Raw genomic sequence first — 27,942 nt, forward strand, 5'->3', positions numbered from 1 at the left:
TGTGTTCTTCCCATGAGATACAGGGCAAATATACATTTGTCTGTCTACAGATGGTGCATGTTACCAGACAGTGGGTTCACTCCTAAATCTCCAGTGCTTTCTGCCCCACAAAAAAGCATTAGTAACGGAAGAGTTGGAGAAATGTTTTTTTTCCCCTAGAAGACAAGAGTAGAAAGTCTAAAAATTCTCAATTTTATTTGGAATCCTATGGTTACTCAAGGCACAGGAGTCAGTACAGAGATCAGCCCATGCCTTCTGAATTAGTGACATTCAAGGGTTGTGATGGAAGAAACACGAAGACAAAAGATACTGTTCAGAAAACAACAATTATTTATTTATCATCAGTACAGGGACCTTGAAACAATAACAAACTGTTCAGCAGCCTAAAAAAGGTCTTTTTATATATCTGTTGGAATGTCAGAAGGCTGTTGATTTTCTCAAACGTTCTGACAGGGTTTGGGACAATGGGTGGAGCAACTTCTACCTTCTGCAGTCCTCATTGGTGAATTAGAGTTGCCTGTAGCTTTTTAACAATTTTTTGTCTTGAGATCAAGCATAATCCATGTTGGAATTACTGCCCTGTGAATTCCAAGCTCAGGGCAAAAGTAGGGTAAAGGTAGATTCAAAATAGAAGCTAAGAAATAAAATCTGAAGGACCTGCAAATGGAGGGGGAATTTGGTCTTTTCTTTAAAGAAGAAGTACCTGAAAATTTACTTCTATGCATTGGAAAGTAAATTGTTTGGTTTAGTAATCTTCCAGCAGAAAAGAAACTGCATTTGAGACTTTCAGACTGTCAAACAGGAGGAAAAGCAGCAGCTCAAAACATATCTTGCCTGGTTTATGAAAACGGAAATACCACTCGATGATGGAAGAAAAAAACTTTATAAAACATGGGAATAAGGATACAACACATCTACAGCTGTGAGTCTGAATGAAAAAACAAAATTTGTCAAAAGATCACTATGCTCCAACTTGCAAACCTCTGCATGTTATGGTGTGATAATAATTCAGATGTGCTAGTGAGCCCTACCTAAACTGAATGTATTTTTAATCAGAAAAACCTTTTCAAAACCACAGATTGAAGAATAAATAAACTAAGAAAGATATTTCAGGTGGCTGTGGGGACAGGAGATGAGGTTGTGAGAGTTTTCTGGGGGAAATCCAGGCCCAGGTAAAGGAAAACGTGGCATGAAAATTGGAATATCTGAGGAACCAGAGAAGAATCTGAAGGAGAAGAAAGCCACCAGGAGTATGGCAGTGATGAAGGAGATTCTCCGATCCAGAAATCTCCTGCTCGTTGTTCTCATTCCACTCCTGCTGCTTCCTCTGCCACTCATATACCCCAGCAGTGTAAGTATATTTTCATTTTCTTTTCAACAGAGCCTCTGAGTGAAGCAGGTAGTCCTGCTGATTAAGTTTGCAGCGTGCAAAAAGAAAGACAAAGATGTCAAGAAGAACAGGTCTTAGAAAAATCAAGACTCATCTTTGAAAGTCCTTCATCTTTGAAGGACTGTGAGGGTCACTGAGAAATCATCACTAAGAGCTAGAGCTACCTTGAGCTAGAGCTACCATCACTAAGAGCTAGAGCTACCTTGTGTCACAAGCAGAGCTGAAGAGCCAGGTGAAGCTAGAAAAGCATTGCTTTAAAGCAGAAATGTTGGATCTCTTCCTACAATAATATTTTGTGGAAGGGGAAACAGGACAAACACATCCATGACATTTTCTTGAAGGAGAGGTCTTTAAAAGGAATGCTTATAGAGTCTTTAGTTTTTTAGTTCTAAGTATGTATAGAGGGACTTTCAATTTAATGTGGGTTTATAAAGACAGCAACTCAGCTGTGGCAGGAGCTGGGTACTGGGTGACAATGCATGGCACTGACTGCTCCAGAGCAGGTGTAGCTGGAACATTGCAGCTCTGACATTGGCATACACAGCAATGCACAGGAGGAATATCCTGCGCTTAACACACAGACCAGGGAAAGGAGTTAGTGCAGCTGTGCTCCTGACACTGCTTTGGAGATACTGAATGCCTTGACCACAGGGTAAAGTCCTCTCTTTGCACATCTCTGCAGTTGTAACCCACAAAATAGCAATGTTTTTCTGCCTTAGAGAGGTGGTGATGTTTAACTTATCAAAATCTGCAGTGTATTAAAAATATGCAGCTTGTCCTTCCCCATAGACCTAGACATAAATCTGTCCAAAAAGTGCAGCAATATCCATTCCATCCTCTACCCCGCTTAAAGATTCATTCTTCCTTAAAGTACCAGGGAATGAATGAATAGTAGTACTTTACCCAATAGAAATGCAAAGGATTAGAAATTGCATAGCTGATTTCAAAAACAAAACAGTAACATTTTGCTTGGAAAATAAACCAGAATTCATAGAAAGGAAATGTTCCTGCACCACTGAACTGTATGCTGCACTTTGAGTTTTCCTGCTTTGAACTTCGATGTATCTTGGCTATTCTCTTACAGTGCTTTTTCATCTCTTTTATCTCAAGAGAGGCAATGAATAACAGACAATTGTGCTCTTCAGGGAACAGAAAGGCTCACCCTTTCAAAGAGGCTTGTTCTGCAGAGGAGTTTAATCTCCCCTGATGTCACTGGAAGGGTGACATGAAAAGACATGCTACCTGGCATGCTCAGCCAAGGGGATTGTAAAGCACCTTATGGCTGCTGAAGCAGGAGTTCACTGACAGGATTGCTGCAAGAATTGCTATTGTACAGTACAAGCTCCTCTGCACTGTCACTCTGCACCTCGTTGTGCTGCTTTGCTGCAAAGTGATGTGAAAATCCATCCAGTGGAGATTTACATCCGCTTTGTATATATGTGAGTGACCACAGAGGGCAAAGTGCAGCTGACAGTCTGACCAAGAGCTGGAAAAATGTTTATAGTGCTATTAAGAAAACATCTACACCATTTAAACTGAGCAAATGGTACACTATCCAAGTGCTTTTATGTAGATTTTATTTTGTTACAACCCACTGGCTATGATTACTTTTTAAATATTAAGATTAAATTTGACGCCTGCCCACATGCTTGTATTTTTACAATTATAGTAGGTCTTTTGTCTTTTTAATAGGGATTAAAATTACCAGGTCATTTATATTTGCATTTCTGCAGGGAATCAGCTTGCAGTTTCTTTGATGATACCAGCACTTCTCTGGAAAGGTCAAAGGAGCATTACATGTGTAGTGGCAAGAGAGATCAAAGGCGGCACAAGGGCTCAGAATTGTTGGTAGATGTTGCCAATGGGAATAAAGTCCACAGCTTCTTTTATATTGTTTTATGAAAAGAAATGATTGGGTGAAGAATAAATTTGAGAAAATTTGCTCAAATTCTTTTTCCCCTTCTGGCGTTATGACTGAACTTGTACCACGTGTTTGGACATACATGAATGCCTTTCAGGTCAAAAAAATGTGTGTGCTTTACAACCTGAGGGTCTTTTTCATTCTTTCTTCATTTCCTTCATTGTTTACAGTGACATGTGAGCATTTTTGCTTCTTTTTTGTCATCTTTAGCCTTTTTTTTTTTTTTTTTGGTCATGAAGCCACCAGAGAAACCACAAGGCCTGCCACATGATTTCAGTCAGCTGGGGACAGGCTTTCTGTGAGCACTGTTGCTGTGGCCACACTGCACCCTGTCAAGGACATTTGGATGACTCCTGAAAGTCACCTGTTGGCAGAGCTGTGAGAATGTAGTATCAGGAGGTGTCGGCATCTTGATATGCCAAATCAGCAGAATGGACCCTAAAGCACAGAACATGCTCTGAAGAGCCACAGTTGACACATTTTCATTTACCTTTTTTTTTTTTTACACAAGCTGAAGGATGGAATTTCAGCATGACCTCATAAAATCAAAGCAGCTATTCCAGAGGCTGGACTACATCTTTGCAGAGCTTAACCACATGTCTGCATGCAAGATCTGCAATGGGCAAATAAGCGGGCAAATTTTCAACATAGAATTTATTCTTCCTTTTAATCATTCTCCTTGGATATCCTTGGATATTTTAGTTACAGAAGTTTTATGCATGACCCTTAGTGTGGAGTTTTTAGCCATGGCTTCCTTTCAGCTCTTCTTTTAACCCAAGGGACTGAGTGAAGACAGATAATTAGAATGATAGTCTCTCCAACCATTACATGTTTTCCCATTCCCTGCTTCAAGCTCTGAGGTGGGGTTAACAGAGTTTTTCAGCTGTAAAACAAGTGAGGAGGGTGAAACAGTTAAAATTACACTGTCACTGCTTCAGTGTAATATTTAGTAGCTCTGGTAACCATTAATTAAATACATAAACTCCATTCAATTAAATAGAAGAGATTAATATGGTTTCTCTTGGAAACCAACTGAAAAAATAAATAAGGTTGCCAGACAAGCCGATTAAGTTTTTAGTGGAGATTAGCAAGCTTGGCTTTCCCAGTACTTCCTTACAGTTTTGTACCATTTAAAAATGCAATTTATTTGGGTTTTTCTTTTGTAAAATGATTACAGCCTAGTGTATAGGAAACACAAAGATTTAGTGCCTATCCCAGTAAGGTTTTGGTGGAGATGCGAATTCCCTCTGTCCTATTCCATTTTCACTACCAGCCTACTTTTTTTTTGCCACACACTGAGGAGTAATAGAAAATGGCATAATTGCTCAGAGAAATTAGAGAGAAGTACATTTTTGGAGTGAGAAAATGGTTTGGATATCCCTTGGATCTTACATCTGGACTGCTCTAAAATAAAAAAATAATTGATTCTTCTTTAATTAGAAATTATTTTTCTCCTCAGACAACTGCTGAATCTGATACAGAGCCCATGCAAATTTTAGCAGAAGCTAATGAATTAAAAATTAAAAATATGTCAGAGTCACTAGGTCACAAAAAAAGGCCCCATGCTCTGCTCTCTGTGGAATATTAACCTCGAGGTATAACGTAGTTAAACGTGACTGAGCAGCAAGTTGGCTTATCCAGAGATAAATTTCTCCAGCAGCCTTTCAGATACTCTTTATAACCTCTGAAGTAATTGGAGTTTATCTGCTGAAAGGAAGTTAGGTTTTCTTATAAATTTATTTCAGTTATTTTGGTGGCCCTGCTTAATGGAATCACAGAGTCAGAAAATCATTAATGTTGGAAAAGACTTCTAAGATCATCAAGTCCAACTGCCCACCCAGCACCACCCTGTTCACCACTAAACCCTGTTCCCAAGGGCCACATCCACATGTCCTCTGAAAGCTTCCAGGGATGTTGGACCCACCATCTCTCTAGGCAATCTATTCCAATCCCTGACCACCCTACCACTGAAGAAATTTCCCCCAATATCCAATATAAACCTACCCTAGCTTTGTTGAATTATAACTATTTAATTTTAAAATTTTCTGAAACAGGAGTCAGAGCAAGATCTGGCAGCTAATTTAAATCCAAGCTTCTGAGTAACTTTTGCTTCAATTCTTGCACAAGTAAAGGAAATAGTACATACCAATCAATCTTAACTTCCTCTCTGGGCTGTGTTATGCCTGTTGTTAATATAAGCTGTACTTAAAAAAAAAAAAAGATGAATATCTGATTGTGGGTCTTTTTTATAGGAATATAAAAATGACATCTATAAAGATGAATTTAAATACAAGCTATTGATTAATTCCATTAAGCCCACATCCCTGTATAATTTCACTAGGCTTTACCACCTTGTTCACAAAACTGATTGAAAACAATGAAATGTAAAACATGCTCTTTGACTTGCACAAGGATCAGTGAGAATTGCTTGTGAGACCTCTTGAAAGCTGCTTTATTTAGAAGTCATCTCCAGCCTGGATGGACATATAATATATAATATATAAAATTGTGTTTTAAGAGACTCAAATAGCATTTGTGAACAGTGAATTTTCTAAACAACAGCCATTTCTGAGCTGGGACTCCATATGGCTTGATAAGTTCACATGGAGCATCTGGCGCATAATGAAGAACAGATAAATTTATAGATGGAGTAAGTTAGTGCAGACCTACTAACTGCCATAGAACAGCAGGTTAAGGCAAGTACAGGGCTTGGCTTCAAATTTGAGAAAGGGAAAGAAAAGGAAAATCCTTTTCTTGAGGATAGTTTCTGTAATCGTTACCAGCAGGCATCCCCAGGTCTCTAAGTACAGAAACTACTGCTAAGTATAAGAAACTGAGCGTAAGGAGAGCACCAATGAGAGACATAAAAAAAAAGACATTTCTAAAGAAATGGACCAGAAGACTTCCATTCACTATCTGTGTTTTCCTGTAAGAATATTCAGGAGATAGCACTTTTCTCTTACATATCCCACCTCCCCATGACTGCTCACCATGATGCTCTCATGCCTTTTTCAACCAGAACCTTGGACAGCAGCAAATTTGTTTGATTAGCTCTATTCACCCATTGCCTTCAACCCCACAGGCCTGTGGTCTTCTTCAAAAAATCTGTAGAAATTACCTGACCAAATAAAATCAGCCAACAAATGTGTTCACACATTTCTTTAAAAAACCCCAACAAACTAAAAAAACAACAAAAAACCCCTAACCCAAGTTTCCAGAGCATTTCCCAAAATAACTACAAGGCAGTTTTATGGCAAATATGAATGATCCCATCTGGTCCTGAAAACTAACAGTTCCTGTCTTTGCACAGCACTGGAGAGAAAAATATGCTGAGATAACAGGTCAACAGGTCTACTCTGAGGAGTCATGATTGAGTGCTTGGTAAATATTGGATTATGGAAATCAAACAAATTTGCAAATGCACTTGAAGCCTTTATTTTGCTGATAAACTGGCTTATCCCAATGCTTTGCTTTGGTTTATATGTGAAAACTTTCATTAGCATCATCTTCTGACACTCTCCTTTCTGAAGGTAGCCAAGATTTCACACTCAAACAGCTTCACCTTTGGAGGTCCCAATGCAGTCCTTTTGGTTTTTTTTAAACCCAGGCACCCACAGTCTGAAAAATCATATGGGTGAGTTCCCAGGGCTCTCTAGAGCATGTGGTGGGGCAGTAACACTCAGCCTCTGTGCTTTGTCCCTGCAGGAAGCCTCGTGTGCCTACGTGCTCATCGTGACAGCTGTGTACTGGGTCTCTGAAGCAGTGCCTCTTGGGGCAGCGGCCTTGGTTCCTGCTTTCCTGTACCCTCTCTTTGGGGTCATGAAGTCCAGTGAGGTCAGACCATTGTGTGTTTTTATCATTTAATGTACTCGCTCTCAGCTAATTATCTGAACAAGGCTGATCTTAGTGCAGCAGCAAGCCTTGGAGGCATGGGAGGCAGAAGTGTACATCGTGTAAGGTGTAACGGGGTCCCACCAGCCCTTTCTTCATCTGAAGATAGATGTAGGATATGAGATAGGCTACAATAGCCAGGAGAAGCATCCTTTCAGCTCCTGAATCGCCAACAATTACCAACACCTATTGCACCACAGGATCCCACCTCTGCCCTCCTCAAATCCATGTGAACAGCAGCCACAGGGTACACTGTCAAATTTCCCTCCAATTTTATTTATTGGGGATGTCATATAAGGCAAGAGGCTACATATGCTAAAACAAGTTACCATTTACTGCAAAAGACTAGATAATTTTGTTATCCAGGTGAATGTCTAGCCTTTTTTCAAAGCTGTAACCTACTCCTGCACTGTAGACAAAAGTTCTCAGGCAAAGGAGTAGCTGTACGAAAAAGCCTCTATGATCAGTCCTGAATTTGCTTACTTGAGGTTTTTTTGAATGTTGATTTCTTTCATTATATGCCAAGAATTTATTTTATTTTCTCCGCAACTTTTCTTCCCCTGTCTTTTCTCTATCTCTTTTTGGGGAGTAGAGGGGACAGCACATTTGATTTAAGGATGAGTAATGCAGATAAGAACGCAGAGGAATATGTAGCAAACATAAAATTGTTGGATTTCTCTCACAATCTAGCTCTGGGAATACCCATAAATGGATAGAAACAAGCATGAGCTGAGAGTTTAATGACTGTTTATTCCCCCAAGTTTTGTAATAAAATGAGATACATTTTCATACCAACACAATTCAGTATTTTCACAAGCTTTTTTTTCCTAACATAAAGGTAAAGTAGTTGGGCATTTTCATTAAAAATTTGGCAGCACATTGGAGAAGGAAATTTAATGTCAGCCTGAGAGAAATTCAACGCAATAGAAAATAAAGTGACAGTAAGACTACTGCAAAGAATGTATTATTTGCTTTAGGAACTGAAATAAATCCCTGCATTCAAAAATAAACAACTCTAAAGCATTTTTTCCAATCTGCTGTTCTGGATTGACTCTTGCCTAGAAAATTACTACTATTTAGGCTACAAATTCCTCACAGGGGCTTAAGAGCATGAACCGGTGTGTCATATATATGTCTGTTGGTATTAATGAGACTATTAGCATTCACTTATTGCTCCAAAATGGCTATGAAAGGAATAAAAGGAGGAAAAAAACCCAGATTCCTCATGCTGCTGGATTGATGGATTTCCTTCATTCACCTTATTATTTTTTTGAAAGGTAGCAGGAAAATAAAGAAAGTTTATGAGAAAGAAACCAGTGGAAGAAAGCCAAAAAGGTGATTTTTAAAAGTTCTGGAGAACAATTATGATGGCCAAGTCTATTTAGTCAACATAGGGATTTATTAAATAAATGTCATTAAATATATAACTTGTTGCAAATTTCACAAAATAACATTATTGTCATTCTTGCATTTTATGGAGGAGCATCAGTATAACTGAGGACCATGGAAAAAATTATTGTTTCCTCTGATCTTAATTGTTTTAAAATGCTGGCACCTACATTTCATTAGAGAACTAGTTTTAAACTGAAGAAATGACATTTTTTGAAAAATACTCCAGCCTAGGAAGGATTGCATCAAAATGAAATGAAAAATTTTGCTAGACACGAGGCATCTCTTTGTAACTCTTATTTTCTCCCATTTTGTTTGTTTTTACAGAAATATGTGTGTATGTTTGAGTAAGAATTTTATGGTTTACTTAATGTTTCATTCTTGCAGTTGCTTCACAGAATATCTTCTCATATTTTAGCAAGACCCACATCCACAATTCCTGCTTTGGAGGTGGTGTCTGAATATTTTCCTGAGCCAGTGATGGTTTTTTCTCATTGTCTTTAAATTAAAGCTCGTGTTCGTGTAACTTTTCCCTCTTTTCCTGATAAAATGGAAATGGATTTCCAATGTGACACTCTTTGACACAGGACTTGTGGATCACTGCAGCAATGTACCAACCCTTTTTTTATTGCATTCAAAGAGCAAATCCCAGAGGACTTTTATTCTGATGCAGTAGGTTCTAGGGATGCCACATTTTTCCCAAAAGCTGAACAAGATAGAATAAATATAGGCAAGATAGACAACAATACCTTCAGAATGAAAAAAGTAGATGAAGCACATGAATGAGCTGCCTTCAGTGCACTTTTGCCTGTGCTTGTTTCCCTCTGAGCCTAGCTGAGTATACTGACTCACAGCAGGCACTGAACATCCTGCTTGCAAATATAACATTTCTCTTAATCTCTTCAAAACTCAGAAGCCTATAAACAATAGGGGATAGAGCCTTATTTGTAAACACAACAAGAAAGAGATTAAAGAGAATATTTTGATTTATGAATTCTTCTTTTTCTCCAGCTCCCTGTCATTCTTACTTGAGGGAGCAAAAATGCTGTATTTCTTCTCATTCAGCATGCTTTCTGTGTAGGGTATTTACTGCTTTTTTCACTGTCTGCTTCCCCCTGGCCCTTAATGCAGGTGGCTGCTGAATATTTCAAGAACACAACTTTGCTCCTCATGGGTGTGATTTGTGTGGCAGCTTCTGTAGAAAAGTGGAATCTCCACAAGCGGATTGCCCTGCGCATGGTGATGATGGCTGGAGCCAAGCCAGGCATGTGAGTGAACCTCTGGCTTTGGGGTAGTCTGAAGCTGAGAGCAGCAGCCACTCTGGTCTTCCCATCCATGGGCAGAATCTACCTTGGTTTGGGACATTTTTGATACCCATCTTTCCTTTCAGAGTTTGACAGCTTACAAAGTTTCCCCTCCTTTTTCTGCCACCTCCAACTCCCCGTGTTTCCCCACGCTGCACTCCAGGTTGCTCCTTTGCTTTATGTGCTGCACCACGGTGCTCTCCATGTGGCTCTCCAACACCTCCACCACAGCCATGGTGATGCCAATCGTGGAGGCAGTGCTCCAGGAGCTGGTGAATGCTGAGGAGGAGTGCGAGGTCATCACGACTGCAGGCAGCACCATTGCTGAAGAGAACAAGCCAATAGGTATTTGTCAGTATTGGCGTTCACTCTTTTCTCCTTTGTTTGTCAGTGACCAGACTTGTTGATACGTATTATTGAAATTCTATTGAGGTCAGATCTGTCTGACTTATACTGCCAAAACCACTGATATGTAGTCCTCCTTTTTGTACTCTGATATTCCTTTCAATAAATAAAAGGAAATTTTAGGAGTGATGGAAGAACAGGACTTGGGAAACTACTGAATCAGGGCATCTGCTGTAGCTGTGTGTCATAAACTCTTGGTCAATGGATTTTACAGGGTTGGAAGGAAACCTTTGGGAATAAAATCCAGGAAATTTAGAAGAGGCTCAGAAGTTTTCTCTTGACAATCCCATAATAAAAAATTGATAAGAGCTCTAAGGTTCATTTTGTTCATCCCTTCCCAGAAGAAGAAGGCTTAGGAAGAAAATAATCTCTATTTTCTCTCACTTTACAGTTTCCAGGCTGAAAATCTTTTCATCCAACCTTGTCTATTACATGTAGCTATCATAGTCTTTTAATTGCCAGATGCACATGATCAGTGCAATACAAAATAATAAAATGCCACATCAAGAGAACACCTGAGAGTGTTTGGACAAGATTTTGTTTGCAGCAGCTCCTCCAGGTGCAGTGGTGTGAGCCAGGGGCTCAGCTCAGTTCTTACCCCAAGGGCTGCTCTCTGTTCCTCTGTTGCAGGTCTCGGTGAAAAGCACAGCCAACCTTCACTGGAGCTTATCTTCATCAATGAGGAGTAAGAATGAACCCTGTACACCAGGACTGGACATTTGAGCCCTACACAGGTTGCAATGAGATGAACCCAGCAGCAGAGCCAGGAAGGGCAAGCAAAACCTTACAAGGGAATGTGTCACATGTGACTGACAAGGAAGGCTTACATGATAAATGGGATTAATGCAATGGTCTGGATCTCACTAAAACTTCACAGTATTCATTTATTTTTTAACACTATGGATATTTCAGGGAGAAGGAAAATATTTCAAGGGATTTGAAAGCTCTTTTGAAATCTGAGTTTGTGCTGCGTAAGAAAGTGCTGTCCACAGGCTTTTATTCTGTTCCCCTGAAGGAACAGTGATGAAGAGGATCCAAGTACAGCACAGACTACCCACAGGACATATCCAGAGGGACATCACTTACAGAGCTTTCCTGAGGAAAGTCTGAACTGCCTACATTCAAGAGAGATGAGAGTGGAGGGCAGGGGGACATGGGGGGAGGGAGAACCCACAGAAAAAGACCCCTCCTTCCCACAAAATGTGTAGAAAATTTCTTTAAATATAGACGAATTTCTTCAGAGATTTGAAACACCAGTAGTTTCTATTTGGGGAAGAATCTAGTAAGGGGAAAGGGTAAATCAAGTAAAGGAATAATTTCTTTGTCAAATTATATAATTAAGCATCAGTTCAAGCTATACAAGACAGTATACAAAGCTAATGTTATAAAAATCTATTATAGGCCAATTCTGAGGTGCATCTTATGAAGTGTGAGAACAAAATTGCACAGTCCCTTTTTGAGCTCCTTCTGTATTATTTGCAACTGCTCAAAATAAAAGAGAAACAAGTTTCTTTTACTTTAAATTTAATTTGCTTTTAAACAAATATTATAATTCAAACAGTACAGGTTGATGACTTAAAGTTAACTGGCAAGATCTAAATAGTTTTTTGATTAGTCTAGAGACTATTTGGGTTCTCCAATATTCCCTCTGTTACCTCTTTTTATCCCAGCCATATTTTCTATGCAATATAGAATCAAACCTTCAGATTGGCATTGTGCCATTAATCCCTTTAACCCATGTTCAAGAGTATATGTGGGATATTTCAAACAGAACTATTATTAAAATAGGATTACTTGAAAAAGAGCTTTGAATTTGGCAGGAAAAGTAGCACATCTTCTGGAAACAAGTTCAGTGGATTGTTTGCATGATCCACGTGCCACACAGGGAAGGTTTTAGGGAAGGCTTTTATGTGGTACAGGTAGGTACTCAGAAACAGCATTGGAAAAGTTGGCGGAGGAAGAACTTGACTAGAACAGGCAGCAAAGGTGCTGGATTGCCTGCTGATCCACTCCACAGAGAATGGAGCCTCTCCTAGATAGGGGTAAATACTACCAAGAAACAATTTTTTTCTTACACTGAGGTTGAACTCCACTGTTACACAGCTAGAGATTGAGCTATGAAACATAATAATGACTTATTTTTTGGCCAAGAGCCCACATAAGAGGTTCTAATAAGTGGTATTCAGCATTTCAGTAGGCACAAGCTCTCCTGCAGATGTTGCCCCTCCTACCCATAATGTATCCCTCTTGCAGAAGCTGGATGAAAAGGCATTTTTAAAGCATATTTTCCTTTCTTTGTTTTTAGTGCTACTACTACTGACTTCAGCTCCTTGATGCACTCAAAGGTATTGTCAAAGGTGATATCTCCTGTGCTACACTGTCTTCTAGTGCAGAAACCAGCAGAGTAAAATGCACACAGCTCTGAAAAAAACTGCTGGTCCCTTTATTTTGAATGTGTGGTGATTGTTGGCAGAAATTAGGTATTGCAGAATGTCCTGCTTTGTGTTTAACCTGTCAGTTTGCTTGCACAAATCAGTTGGTGAACATTAGCTCCATAACAGCAACAACAGAAGTACAAAACTATAGAAGTCTGTTGTTCTCCTTGCTGGAGATCCTGAGATCCAGTCAGAGAATTAACAATTCCATGTGGTTTCCAGCAAATTCAGATATGATCTTTTGTTGTTCCAGTATTGCCAGCTTCTGAAGCTAAGAATTCTCAAGTTGCTGTAGCAGCTTGTACATATCACAAAGTGACAGGCTCAAGGGACCTGTTAGACTCTCCAACATGCCAGAGGAAGACCTCATCTCATTATAGTTTGACTTCAAAATCACTTAAAAAAAAAAAAAAAAAAGCAGAGAGTTTAAACTTTTTTTTTCTCCAGTGTAAAATTAACAGCTGATTTTACTGGGTTGGATTTTCTTGTAGTTTTGGAACCTTTTTTTCTTTTTCCTTTTTTGTCCCCAAAGCCTGCCACCCAGTACCTTTATCAAGCATCACAAATTCACAAGTGCCCCTAGGAAAAAAAGAAAAGATAATCCAAAGGCATTTTCCTCCTTGCAGAGCATGAATGGTGTGCACATGATAGCCAACCCTATTGGAACAATGAATTCTACGAGCAATGGGCAGCACCTAACTCAGGTAAGGAAATGTTAGACCTGGGGGTCAGGCAAAAGACAGATGTGAATATCACCTGCTCCCTACTGTTTCATATTTATTCCTTGAAAGGAATCATTCTCCACTGTCTCAGCACAGCCACAGCTTGGCCCTTTGCCAGTTCTTGCTCCCATTTAGATGCATCCAGCACAGGTATGTTCAGAAGACTCTTTCCCAATGGCTGGGACAATTCATTTAGCTTTACATCCAGTAACGTGATCACGAGTTTCCTTTATTACTTGACTGTAATAGCCACTTTGTTTCTGCAAATCCTCCTTGGAAAATAGCCCAACTCAAAAATAACAACCCCTGGCACACAAAACCCTACTCAGAATGAAAAAAGCAGACCATTAATCTGTTCAGCCATTTTGTTGGGTACTCTTAGTATCCATTTCCTTTTTGTCTTCCAAATTATCCAGCCTCAAAATCTTCCATTAAATCAATTCATTCCAGTATTTCTACTTCTCTAAAGTGAATCCAAGAGATTGCTCTTTGGATGATAATTTTGTAGTGTTCTAATGGCATAAGTTTATGTCCATGAAAGAATAGGCTAAAATCAACACATGAATTTGCATTCACAGTTCAAAAATAAATAAAAATAAAATTAGTAAATGTAACAAACCTTTCTGAACCACTTGTCATCTTTTTCCTCATTCCTAAATTACAGGTTGCATGAGAAGTGCCTTGAGGTACTGTACCTTTTTTTCCCAGTATAAGGACTTATCTACCAATATAGATATTTTCCTGTCACTGATATGAAAGCTTCTTTTAGGGCAAAATTTTCTGGCATCTTTTCCTTCCAAATTCCCATCGCTCAGCCTTTTCCATTCCATTTGGAGATTCTGAGCACTCCATCCCTAATTAGAGGCCCTGAGCTAGTTTAAGTGTGAAAAGTTCACCAAGCCTTTGTGTGGTGGCTGCTCCTAAGCCTCAAGGATTATGGATTCCTTCTGCTCAGTGCTGGCATCCCGTCCCTGCAGTCCTCAAAGGCTTTTGGTTTCCCACTGATATTCCAGTCAGACCTGGGGCTGGCCCAAACCTTAGCCAGAAGTCTGAAGCTTGTCCTACATTTTTGTCAAAGACCAGGCCATTTTAGGCCCTGGGACAAGTTTCCAGGACTGATCCCAGTTAATCCCTGTAAACAAAAACCTGGCCTCCCTTACACAAACCTGTTGTTTCTCTGGGCCTTGTATCACTCCGGCATTAGAGCAAGCTGGGCTGCTGTTCTGATCACCTGCTTTGCTTGTGAATATGTCCCCTCACAGGCTCAGATCCTGGTCCTGCCCCCTGAGCCCTCGGAGCTCGGGCTGAGCAGCAGGTACCGGTACCAGAGCAGGCATGACCACATGGTCTGCAAATGCCTCTCGCTGAGCATCTCCTACGCAGCAACCATCGGGGGGCTGACCACCATCATCGGCACCTCCACCAGCCTCATCTTCCTCGAGCACTTCAACAAGTAAGTGGCACTGGGATTTGGTGAGAATCACTATGATCCTTGTGGGCCTCAAGGAACCCTAGGAAGAACACTCTCCCTGAAGGAAAATTTGCTTCTTCCTCCATTCTAATGTTATTACCAATGGTTAATGTTTGAAGGTTGCTACATATCCATGTCTTTCTCTCACGCAAAGTAAAAATTCCTCAGTGTGGTAACACTGAAGTTTCTCCAGCAACTTCTTTTGATTTAACACAGTGATTATCGTGAAAGGCAGCGGACACTCTAGAAAAGTAAACACTAAAGCTATGAAGATATAGCAAAGACAAAGACATATAAAAGAAGAAATGTCATAAAAACAGCTGCTCAACATGTAGTGCAAAAAAACGCAAACAACCAACTTAGACATGTGGCCTTAGGCATTTGCTTCAGAGAAGATGAGAAGCAGCTCTCTGATCACCTAAGTATTTCCTTTATCATAGGCCCAGGGCTCTCAAAGACATGAATGTTTCAATGTCAGAAACATGACTGTTTTTTCTGTTAGGAGACTGGTGGCACTTCTCATGCACAGAAACATATCCAAGCTCAGATCTGATTCTGACCATCTACTGCTACCCCTACTGCCTTGATATCTCTCATTTCTCTCTCTTAAATGGTGGTAGCATGAGAGACTAAGTTCAGAAGTCATGCTTAATCCAAGGATTTAGATTTTATGGAATTTTCCAAGACCTTGCTTTTATGACAGTTGCATCAAATGCACTTGCCCAACACCTTTGTCAGAGCACAGCAAAATGTAGTCAATATTTGTGTGGCTCATGAGAAAACACAGAAAAAAGTTCTGGGTGAAATAATTCTGAAGACTGCCAACTCTGAAAGAAGCTTTAATATAAACCACAGGTAGGAATGGAGTTTCACTTCAGGTATCTCCAAGTGTTTTTGAAGCTGGTCAGACAATCCAGACCCTCTGGTGTTAAAGGTTTGGAGAGCTACGCTGTTTGTCTGCTGGTTTCATTCTGCATAGGTAATGCAGCTGTTTCAAATGCAAACTGATGGAATTTTTCTCTCATGCTATGACCGATAAATATGCCCATAGATGTGTTTGCAGCTATATCTGTTGGAGGTCCCTGTCCCTGTACTGTTCTAACTTCTCATGCATCCTCTATTTTAATTTACAGCCAGTACCCAAAAGCTGAAGTGGTGAATTTTGGAACCTGGTTTCTGTTCAGTTTCCCCATCTCCCTCATCATGTTGGTGCTGACGTGGTTCTGGCTGCACTGGCTGTTCTTGGGCTGCAAGTGAGTGAAAGTTGTTCAAGGTATACAGATTACAAATGCAGGGCATCTGCAGCTCCTCTCAAACATGTCTCATAAAGAAGTTTTGACTGGCAAATGACAAAATTTAAGGCACAATTTCCTTCTTCTTGCCAGAACAATTACCAGAGGAAATCTCACTGCTTAGCTGCCCTGCATAGACAGCAGTGTAGAGTGTTGCTGCTTGAGATTGAAGTGCCCAGGTATTGCTGATAGAAATCCATACTAAGCATTCAACTGGTTTGGGGTTTTTTTCACTTTTATGACAATGAGGATTCCCTCGTGGACCAAATATCCTGTTTTAAGTCCTTTTGGAAAAGCACAGTTTAAAATATTAATAGGAAAAAATCTTCAAGTGAACAAGTTACTTTTCAGATCTGCCTCCAGTTCAATGAAATTAACATAAAACCAATTAAAATTAAAGGTAAATAGACTCCATATATATTTTTCTTTAAAGTGGGACTCACAGCCTAAGAGACAAATACATTTAATACCAGTCCCTAAGCCCCAAAATAAGAAAAAGTTTCAGTCCTCTCGGTCATTTGTACCACTTATTGTCTTTACAAAGTTAATGAAAACTGCCAAATGTGTGCATTTAGAATGGATTTGTTAATCTGCATTGAATTGTGATGCAGACACATTTACTCTGAATTAAATTTGCCTTAATTTGATTTAGTTCACTCTTAAAAGTAAACTGAATTGACATCACTATTTCACTCAGGACAATGAATAAATTGATAATGAGTTCTGCTTGCTGCTGACCTTGACTAGATTTGAAGAAGTAATTTAGAGGTGAATGGCTCCGTGCCCCTCTCAGTCAGTCTCTGAGTCTTATAGCTCCAAATTAAAAAGGCTAATATAAATTCCCTCTGCCACATGTTTTTTTTTTAATCTTGAGAAGAAACAGGTCCTAACATGACCCTCAATTAATTTGGTTTGAAAACAAAAAATTGAAATTCTACATTGCATCCAAGACTTCAAGACTTCATGCTGATTAATGTTGTTATAAATAATACCAGAGACTGAAGCATTATTGACTTCTTGAGAAGTACTAGTTGATTCCAAGGCTCCTTAATCTCTGACTTCTATTCAGTGCACTTCATTAAAGAGCATATTATTTTGGGAGCTGAGCTTCAATTCTTTGCCTTCACATTCTCCTGAGCCTGGAAACACTTGGAACATGTTGAAACAGCTGCCTAATGCTTTTGCATAAATGTTTAATGAATTCCCGTAATGTTGTTTTCCTAGGAAGCCCTGTGCCATCCATCTGTTATTGCTTGGCTTAGTTGGAACAGCATTCCAGACTTTAAGGCCTTAGACCAGGTCAAGGGTGAAAGAGAATGGGTGAAAGTGAAAGGATCATTGCCAGCAAAGAAGAGATAAGGGTGGCAGTTACTACAGAACTGTTCTTTATAAACCATAAAGCTCTTCTCTTCCACCCTGGAGGGCTCTTCCAGCCTCGTCTCTCCCTGCTGGTAGATTTTACTAAAGTCTAACAGCAAGATTTGCAAGGAAATTTAAAATACCTATAGACGAAGAGCAATGCTAAGTAAGCTAAAAAATTGTGTTACATATTTGCCCATGTGAAATGCAACCCCTGGTTAAGTCCTTCTGTTGACCAGGCAGGGCCTGTCTGGCTCTCGAGCAATGCAAATTCCTTTGTGAGTCTGGCCTTAAGCAGGTAACATTGAGGGAGATTGCAGTCCATGGTTTGGCCAGTGCTACAGCTTGGGTGCCTAGTGAGGTACCCAATGAGATATTAAAATAGCAGGAACCATAAAAGCACCTATTATCACCTTAAAGAACCATAAAAGTTGCGCTGCCATGGCACTTGAGTCACTGCTGCTGCCTCTTTTAGACTGGCTTAGATCCTGTTGCACCTCTGTGTGACAGAGGGTACGGCTGGAGGGAGAAAGGAGGGATCTGTGGCTCAAAAGACAGCTAGGTAACGCTTCTGGAAAGAAGAAAAGGAGAGGGTTAAAGTGGGCTTGAAAGCATCTTGATTTCAATTTAGAATGTCCATGCTTTCTTTCAGAATGAAGGAAAACTGAATAAATTAAGGGATTCACTTAACATCCATACAAGTGTACAGGAGGCTCAATACATCCAGCTAGGAAATGTGTTTTCATGTCCCTGGCAGAAGCACAGGCATTTTTCACCTGGACAAAACACCAGGCTGGCTCCCCTGGCCTCTGTGGTGCTTTTCTGGCTGTGCCTGATTTATAAACAAATGTTACTATGACAGTATAAGCAGAAGCAGACAGGTCATGGCAGCTAATGGGATCCCAAGCACAGCTTTCCCTCATTATGAATCCTGAATATTCAAGGCAAATATGGTCTCAGAAGCCAGAGCAGACCCCAAATATGTTAGATAATCCTGATCCAGGAAAGCATAGTTAGCCCATGAAAAATTTCTATTGATAGCTGACCTCTGTCACAATCTTTCCACGTGATGATAGACACTAGCTGTAGCTTTGGGAGGTTTCTGGCAGCTCTTTGAGGAAGCCTACGCAGAGGGAGCCCAGCCATGGCTCAAGATGGCTCAGTGATACCAATCAGTACTAGTCAGAGCACCCTGGGAACCTTCCAACTATGTCTAGAGTTGAATCTTAAAAGAACTTGAAACCAGATTAATCAAATAGCATGCACAGTAATTTCCTTTCCCGTTGCCATCAGGCCTTGCTTCAGTCACATCTCCTCCCAACAGTCCCTGATACCAGAATTTTCAGTCTACCCCATTGCTGGGGGGTTTTTAATTACTTTCCCCCTCCCCTCTTTATGCCCTTGCCTAATTTTATTGTGCTATCTCAGTTTTAAAGAGACTTGTTCTGTGAGCAAGAAGAAGAAGACCAAACGGGAAGAAATGTCAGAGAGAAGAATTCAAGAGGAATACAAGAAACTGGGAAATGTTAGGTAAACCAGACCTGCCTTCCTTGGGAATTTGTCTCTCATTGTCTCCTATTGCCCTCCGTGTTGCCTTGGGCTCATGTAGCTTATTCTAAAACTCTCAGCTCTTTTTTCCTCCCCTCCAGTATAGAAATAGAACAAAATGCAAAAATGAACTAAAATCAAAGACTTTGTTACAACCATGCATGCTAACATGCAACTCGTTTATTTCTGAGGGAAAAGGGAAAAGAAAGGAAAGATTCGAGTTTATTCTGGAGTTCAAAGGTCATCTGAGTCCAGGTTTGTCTTTGAACCCTAAAGGATCCCTTCTCCTAATTCAGGCACATACTTATTTTAGTGGATATAAGTTCAAAAAAGACTTTTTCCCATTCCATGGGTTGTCCAGCTTTCCCAGTTGCCCATAATATTTATGTACAATGGCAAGAAATGTCTCTTGAAAAGATTATTTGGCAACATTTTCATTTCCAAAGGGCTGATATGGCACAGAATTCCTTCTTCACAAAACATTTTTGTGCTGTTTAACTGAAATATTGAAAGATCAACTGCCTGAATATGATAAACTCTGAAACTAAACCGTTGTTCAGGCTGTGCCTAAATATGAAATCGCTCTTAATTTAAATCTGTGCTAAATTAAAAATCCTCAAGCCACCTCAAGTATCCTCAAGTCACTTTGTGCGCACCATCTGTGCTGATTTACATTGTCATTTGCTCTTAGGCTTTCTATCCTTCTAAAAAATGCATGAGAATGTGTTTACAGTGGAATGCTAATATGAACTTCACCTTGTTAACACATTTAATCAGATAATAATGCAAATACAAAACAAGCATTTAGAAATCTTTTCCTTCAGGTCTTGCCCATAAATGATAGCATTGCAAATACAGATGGATATTTTTAGCCTATTTCTTACTGGGTTCAGGGGGTTCCCAGCTGGAAGCCAAATCTAGAATTCTTTAATTCAAACTAATCTTCCTTTCTATTTTTTCTTAAGTTTTTATCCTTTTTTGAAGCCAGTTTCTGCTTTCTTACTTCTTTTGGAATGTGTTCTTGAGTTCTCAGAGACCTTGGAATTACTTCCTTGCTTTCTGTGTTTTTTATTTCTAGCTATCCTGAGATGGTGACTGGATTCTTCTTCATCCTGATGACCTTGCTGTGGTTCACTCGTGAGCCTGGCTTTGTGCCAGGATGGTCATCTTTTTTTGAGAAGTGAGTAAAATCCTGTAAACAACTGCACAGCAATACAACTTTGCTTCTTATGACTTTCTACAATATTTTTTTCCCCCTAAGACATTATCGGACATATTTAACAAAGCAGTGAAAAATGGAGTCTTTATTCAAAAATTAGGATTGTTTTCCTTAAATTATATTTTTCCATGTAGTGAAAAATTCCATTATTTCTCAGTATTCAAAGTGAATTAAGTAGAGAAAGTAAATTAAACCATTTCAAATGTAAAAGAATATGAGGGTCAGATTTTGAGCTTAAAACATTTTAGGGTATTCATAAAGAAGTTTTCACTAGAATATATTGCAACTATAATTGAAATTAAAATTTTTGACAAAAAGTGTTTTATCAAGAAAATGTCCATTGAATTAAATATTACTGAGAATGGTGACTAAAGCAAATAATTTTTCTTTTATTTTAAATAATATTGAAACAAATTATATTAAAGCTTACTATAACACACTTTGCACACCAAAGAATAAGTGATTTGAATGTAAGTTTTCTTTATATTGCTACAGTATAAAATCACTTTAATTTTTCATTCCAATTTTACCAGAAAAACAATTTCTAATACTGTGATTTTCTGATGATCACTGGAGTTTGGTACGCCTGAGAATACTTTTAAGAAAGCGTTTTAAACATTTAATTTAAAATCAATCTACAGTTCATTTCTAAAGGATCACCTGGGTTTGGCTGTTACCCAGAATATGTTTACTGTTTCTTACGCTACAGTAAACACACTATTTTTTTTGTACCTCCAAGTTAATAGATTTGTAAAGCAAAAGGGATTATTTGTTTTTCAACCAGAATATTAAAAATTGTTGAGCTGTGATTGAAGTTGCCTACCAGAGTCAGTTTAATAAGTGGGAAAAAATCCAATTTGTACCCTTGATATGCAGGCATATTTTTCTAGTGGGCTGTTAGTACGACTTCAGATGTGGGAATACAACTGCACCTGCAGAAATATGCTTGGAGCTGTGTACCTGGTTTTGAAATGTTTCTGTTATTGTGTTTTAAAATGTTTCTGTTAATGTGAAAACATTGCTATTTTTTTCCTAGGAAAGGTTACCGGACTGATGCCACTGTCTCTGTATTTCTTGGGTTTCTCCTTTTCCTGATTCCAGCAAAAAAGCCATGTTTTGGAAAAAGGAGAAAAGGTGAGGAGAAGGCAGTAAGAAAGAGAACTGGTACATTTTTCAATGTCTAATGATTTTTCCGTTATTTTTGTCTGCAAAAAGTTCCAAGAAGGTACTTTTATGTTGGTAAGTCAAGGTTCAGCTTGTCTGATACCAGCCCTTCCTACACCAAACCCCCTTTTCCGTTGCTGTAATTCATATTGTCTCATCCAGAGGATGACAAACAGGTCTTGAATCTAAGACTGCCACCTCTTCTGTGCTAGCAGAATTATTAGACTTCAGGACTGAGGACTGAGCTTTGGGAAAAGTTTAGATGGAGTTCCACATTAAAAAACTATAATGCAAAATCAGCTCAAGATAAACCTCAGTAAAAAAAAAATTAGTCATCACTTATACAGTGGAAATTACTGTAATATCTTAAGATAAACATAAAAGAGGTCATAGAGTGCCATACAATGTCCCAATTTTGTGCAATGCTTCTCTCACAGTCTTCTTGATAATGAGATTATTTCACATTTGTGTTTGGGTAGCACTCAGTGGTTTGATCAGTTTGCTACACCAGTCTTTCAGCAGTTCTGTATGAAAGCATAATTTTCTCCACAGTCTTATATAAAGATTATAAATGTACAGAAACATATTTTTATCCTGTCATATATTGTACAGGTTTTAGGAAAATATGACACTCTCTAACTCCTCCTTTAAGAAAATACTCAGGAACTAAAAAAAACACCTAATGTCCTCAGATAAAATGTAGGGGCCTAAATGCATTTTATCAAGCATCATGGCCTACTTCATAGCCCTTCTTTGATAATATAACCCCATTGTAACACCATCTCTGTGGTCTACAGATATGTGCACATGCATATCACAACACAGCACACAGTCCCTCAAAAAGCTGTAACATAAGAACACTGGGTTTTACAACTATTTACATTAACAGAGCAGCCAAGGGAAAGTCAGGATGTTTGGAATTAATATGCTGCATTTTGCAAGGCCAGGCTATCCAGAGAAACAGCCTATGCGCTGCCTCTTTGCCTCCCTCTCAGGTAGTCCCACGCAGATTCAATTATTTCTATTCTTCTGAAAAATGTGAAGGTCTTTGCAAAAAGGGCAGTAAAATACTGGTCACACACTTTATTTGATATAGGAGATGGTGAAAAGTCTACAGAAATTAACACACTGGAGCCCATCATTACCTGGAAGGACTTTCAGAAGACCATGCCCTGGGAAATTGTAGTGTTGGTTGGAGGAGGTTATGCCTTAGCAGCTGGATGCAAGGTACTGGTGTAGATTTTTTTTTTAATCCTCCTTCTTAAACATATTATCAACCTGCTCTTTTATTCTTTTGCATGCCCCCAATTTGGATTTATGATGTGGATACTTTAAAGTTTGTACATAATGCAGTAGGCAGCACTCCCTGCACTCAATATATGTCTTTATTGCTATTCATTAAACACTGCAGTGAAATCTAGTTTAATGAGCAAAAGGAAATGCAGAAAGCATTGACCTGAACTTTGTTTATTTGCTGGTGGGATTCTCTGATGTAAACTGCCACAGAAAGAAGAATCTGTTTGACAAACACACCAAATATTTTGTAATTCTTGTGCTTCTCTCTTTCCCTCAGACCTCTGGCCTCTCTACATGGATTGGACGTCAAATGCTCTCCCTGAGCAGCCTTCCCTCCTGGGCTGTAACTCTGCTGGCTTGCATTTTGGTGTCCATGGTAACAGAATTTGTTAGTAATCCAGCAACCATAACCATCTTTCTGCCAATTTTATGCAGCATGGTGAGTTAAAATAGTGACATTTTTAGTCTGTTGTTTCCTCACAGGCTTGTGGGAATTTTTCAGGATGTCAGGGTCTTGGCACTCTATCCACATGATACTCAGCCTCAGTTCCCAAGCTACTGTTCCGTAGTCTTGAAACTAGGAACAAAACCATAATTGGGCAGCCAAAAGCATGTTTTAGCATCATGGAATTTATAATACATCTCAGACAAAGTGCACTGAGGAATTCATATGCCAGGTAGAAAAAAAGGTGACTATGGAATTAACAAGTTAGGTGAATTTCACATGAAGCTTGAGATGCTTTTGTCAATGTTATTTTAAATGTGTTGTTCATTACTTAGTAGTCACCTGCTCCCTACTTGTGAGAAAAGACTGGAGTGCCAAATTTTATTTCAGATTTAGAAGTGTTCAAGGGGTTGATCTGGTAAAGCATACTGTCTTCCACCATGGAAGACAGAGATGTTTTTAAGGGGGCAGAAAAAAATCAGGATGCTACTGACAAAGGTAGAAGAAAGAGAGAGTAATTTAATTTTATATTGGAATGGCAGTTACAGAAAATTTCCTTTTTTTTTTTTAATGTAGTGTGAAACTTTTCTGTCCAAGAATGGAGGTCATTAATCATCTTTCCCTATTATAACTATTTTATGGAATTTTCCCAAAGCATATTATGTGAACAGTTCTGAGTTAATATTAAGATGCGGTCACATCACAATATGTGATTATGTTTCTGTGGCTTAGGAGTCCAGATTTGCTTCTGCTCCATGCAGAAAGAGATTCTCCAGAAAAATATTTAGAGCAGTAATCTACTTCTAGTGTGAACTGCCATCTTAAGGCAGGCTCCCTTTTAAGATTGCAAAAATGACCTGGAGACACTTCCCTCCCCCAAATGATTGTAGTCTTGTTTATCCTTCCCTTTCCCTCTCATATAAAACTGGGCCAAAGCAACGCAAATGAAAATGGAAAATTTTATCACCACTGAAAACTGCATTCTTTAGCCCACTGTAAAAAATATTCCATCATCTCTGCCCTCTCACCATGCAAATTTGGATCATGAACAGCTGGTTCTCTTAACCAGTATTCAGGAGGATATCACATAATGGTCTCAGCATATTCTACAACTGGAAGAAGCAAGTTATTTGTGTTAAGTTGTGTGTTATTTGTGACTTCTCATGGATGAAGACTGAAGTTAAGGTCCAGAAGACACAAAGCAGAATGACACAGAAAACAACTGGGAGAAAGAGCAAACATGTCCTAATAGTAGCAAACTCCTCCCTCCCTCAGTGTGAAATGTCTCAAGAGAGATCCCTGGAGCATGACCAGCTCAAAATTATGGCATTGCTCTAAAAAACCCAACCAACCAAAAAAATACTTTCACACTTAAGTTTAGAAATTAGGCAGTTGTGATTCACAGCAGAGAGGGACTTTTCATAGTCATTGTGTGACTTCTATTGATCAGGTGAAACACCTCTCTCCCTCTATTCTTCCAGTCAGAAACCCTGCTTATCAACCCTTTATACACCCTGATTCCTGTCACCATGTGCATCTCATTTGCGGTGATGCTGCCCGTGGGTAACCCTCCAAATGCCATTGTCTTCAGTTATGGGCACTGCCAGATCCAAGATATGGTGAGTCTTGGCACTGGGTATATCCTCCCATGCTTCATGCAACTCCAACACCCAATCCATCATCATGCAGCTAATAATAATAATAATTATTATTATTATTATCATTATCATTATCATTATAACAGTAGCATTGGTGCAATAATAATGACTATTTTGCTGCTAATATTAGTAGTGATGTCTGAACTGCTTTTATGCAATAGAGCTGTCCGGTTAAGAACAACCATACATCTGCTGTAGGATGTACACATTTTTTATTTGTATTTTTTTAATTAATGTAATGGTCTAAAGAGCTTTAGGAGTATACAATCCTTTTTGCACTGACCTACTAAGACAAGCACAAGAGAGCATAAAAAATTAGATTTATCACATCTGCAAGTCGTGTATCACTCTGTTATGTGTGGTTTAACTCCCCAGGCTGATTATCTGATTGGGAAGTCCAAGTGACAAACTGAGCAGTTCACAATGAACTGCATCAGTCTCTAAGCTGAACAGTCATTCCTGAATACTCCAACAATACTCCATCCCTGACACATATGCTCTCATTTATGCTTTTTTTTTTTGCTCTAGAAATCTCTATACATAAATTATCACACTATATATGAGTCAGTGTAAATCTCATTGCTTTTTTTTTTTTTCTCCTATGTTAAATGTTTTTCTTTAAGTTGCTCTGATGCATTTTGCTTTTGCAGGTGAAAGCTGGCCTGGGTGTAAATCTGATTGGCCTGGCTGTTGTGATGGTGGCCATCAATACGTGGGGAATTAGGCTCTTCCAGCTGAACACCTTTCCAGAATGGGCAGCAGTCAGCAACATTACAAGCCAAACGTAATCTTCAATGAGAAAAAGAGCAAAATTGCAAGACCAAAGCAAGTTGGGACAAAATATTGAACCTACATTTCACATATGAAAGAACGAAGGAAGCTTGAACCAGGACCCATTGTAAAACCATGAAGAAAATCCACTGGAAGGTCTTCTGCAACAGCTTTTCAGTTCTGAAAATCAGCATGAGTTAAAAGGAGAGATTAGCTTTGCTCTGTTGTTGCTTTCTCTGGGATACCATAACTCAGAAAAAATCAACTCCTCCAAGTTATTTCCCTATAGCTTTTTTATGCCTTAGAGCAGTTACCTAGGACTTGTATGCAAGACTCCAGTGGCAGAAGACAAGTACACATACACTGCTGTACTCAGCAGCAGCACATTCAGTCCTGCTATTGACTCCTACACGGAATGTAGGGTGAGCCTTATTCCCAAATCCAGAGGAGTTTATAAGCCTACTTCTTTTGAAGGCAAATTATTTTTGTTTTTTTGAGATGACTCATCACTGTTTTGCAAAAATCATTTTTCCACCTAACTCATATATGACCTGGACAGAAATTCAGCTACCAACTACCAGCTACAGCGCTTCAAAGGGATAACAGAAACCTCCAGAGAGGAAGGAGAAATCTCCTTGGAAGAAGAATATGGTGTTTTTTTTCCTACACAGCACTAGTATAGATTTCCAATATTGCAGTACTTGCAGTCTCACCTTTGGAAGGAAGAGTTTCAGGAACAGAAATTTTTGTTCAAGACATTCTTCATCATTACTGCAGTGGGAGCTCTTTCAGCAGGGGAAGCTGTGACCAGCAAAACCGTATCAGGCCAACAGCCCCTATCACTCTCCTGTCTCTTTGGCTGCTGTTTAATTATGCACTTATGATTCCCCTGACTGAGAAAGTCTCATTCCTGATGGCACTCAGTGCTGCTCCATGAGTAAGAAGGGAGAGGGCTGAAGTGGAGTGGTGCTGGTGTATCTCCCCATCCTGTGCATTCACTTGAATCTCACACCCCCCTGCTCTCTAGCAGCCCAGAGAGCAGGAACTTCAAATGTAGGAAACTGTGGCATAAAGTAAATAACTACCAAGCCAAAAGGCCAATTTCTTTATCTCTCATCAATAAAGTGAATCCCCTGCTTTCCTCACTGGATCTCTGTGACACTCATTAAGTCTTCTCATGTATTATGTCCAGTTTTTAATAATTTCTTTAATGCCAATACATTTAAGCTGTATATTAAAATGATATAATCTCATGTAATCACACATACACTTTAATGAATTTTGTGCTTTCCACTTTTAATCTAGGCTCTCTAGGTGTGAATGTGTTCTGCAAAAATAAAATGTCAGTAAAATTAATTATTCACTACTGCACATTCTGGTGTTCCATGAGCATACAAATTGGATGTCTTTCACCCATAACCCACAAAAACCTTAAAGAAGCAGTGTTGAGACAGCAGGAGGTTTTGGTTTACTGCTTCTGTCAAAACAGAGGGATCCTACAGACTTATCTTGGAAATAAACAGGTACAATAAAAGGTCTTAGGCTGGCAGAAGGGAGAAATACGGGAAAAAATCAAAAACCATGTCTTAGCCCTTGTTCCAAAAGCAGGAAGCTGCATCCTTTAGCAAAACAATTGCTATTCCTGGTAGTTCCTGAAAATTTAATTTTGAATAGCAAGGTGTTTCTGTGCATCAGTCACTTAAAGCATCCCCATGACCCCCAAAGCATAAAACAAGACCTTGGCCTCACTTTTTCAAACCTTCTCCCACCTCACCTGTTCTTGTGTTCCCCTCATCCTGAGCCTGCTGCTCTGAGGCACTCCAGCACACAAAGCTCAGGGCAGCCTCTGCCAAGCAGAGCCTCCTCATCCTTTCTGCTCCCCTCCCTGCTCAGGCTGTTTCCCTGTTCCCCAGCAGGAGGCTGCTCTGAACATGGACCCCAAAATGGTGCTCAAGGCAGAGGCACTCTGGCCTCCCCTGACAGGAGCTCCATCCTGAAGCCCCAGGAGCAGGAGAGGAAGGGCCTGCAATGTCTGTTCACCAACATGGGTAACTTCCTCCAGGACAAGCACTGCAGTGGGTGGGCATGTCTGCAATACCAACAGTTTTGTCCCTACACACAGCAAGCAGAACATCTCTTTGTTCACAGCGTCTAAGGCTCCTTTTGACCATTCTCCCCCTGCCGAGAAGCTTTCTGGCTTGATTTCTTCCCAGGGCTTTAGCTGCTCTGCACCTTACACTTGCACTCATCTTCTAAACCTTT

The 27,942-nt window shown here is 39.5% G+C and overlaps 1 protein-coding gene across 1 annotated transcript; it reads left to right on the forward strand.

The window, feature by feature from the left end:
- Positions 1-570: 570 nt before the first annotated feature.
- SLC13A4 (solute carrier family 13 member 4) lies at positions 571-27,556 on the forward strand. Its single transcript, XM_038155577.1, has 16 exons — positions 571-1,351; positions 7,017-7,145; positions 9,723-9,859; positions 10,059-10,240; positions 10,931-10,985; positions 12,606-12,645; positions 13,362-13,439; positions 14,720-14,910; positions 16,062-16,181; positions 19,008-19,109; positions 20,206-20,307; positions 21,383-21,480; positions 22,607-22,737; positions 23,084-23,245; positions 24,733-24,870; positions 25,560-27,556. Exons 1-16 carry the CDS (start codon positions 1,190-1,192, stop codon positions 25,695-25,697), a joined length of 1,965 nt encoding a protein of 654 aa, XP_038011505.1. The 5' UTR covers positions 571-1,189; the 3' UTR covers positions 25,698-27,556.
- Positions 27,557-27,942: the final 386 nt, after the last annotated feature.

The sequence above is a fragment of the Motacilla alba genome, chromosome 1A, assembly GCF_015832195.1.
Source record: "Motacilla alba alba isolate MOTALB_02 chromosome 1A, Motacilla_alba_V1.0_pri, whole genome shotgun sequence".
NCBI classification, from domain to species: domain Eukaryota; kingdom Metazoa; phylum Chordata; class Aves; order Passeriformes; family Motacillidae; genus Motacilla; species Motacilla alba.

Bases quoted from the DNA above. Each gene is read 5' to 3' on its own strand.
- SLC13A4 (XM_038155577.1), top strand. From the start codon at position 1,190: ATGAAAATTGGAATATCTGAGGAACCAGAGAAGAATCTGAAGGAGAAG. The intron at 1,352-7,016 runs GTAAGTATATTT...TTGTCCCTGCAG, and splicing joins CACTCATATACCCCAGCAGT to GAAGCCTCGTGTGCCTACGT. The intron at 22,738-23,083 runs GTACTGGTGTAG...TCTTTCCCTCAG, and splicing joins CCTTAGCAGCTGGATGCAAG to ACCTCTGGCCTCTCTACATG.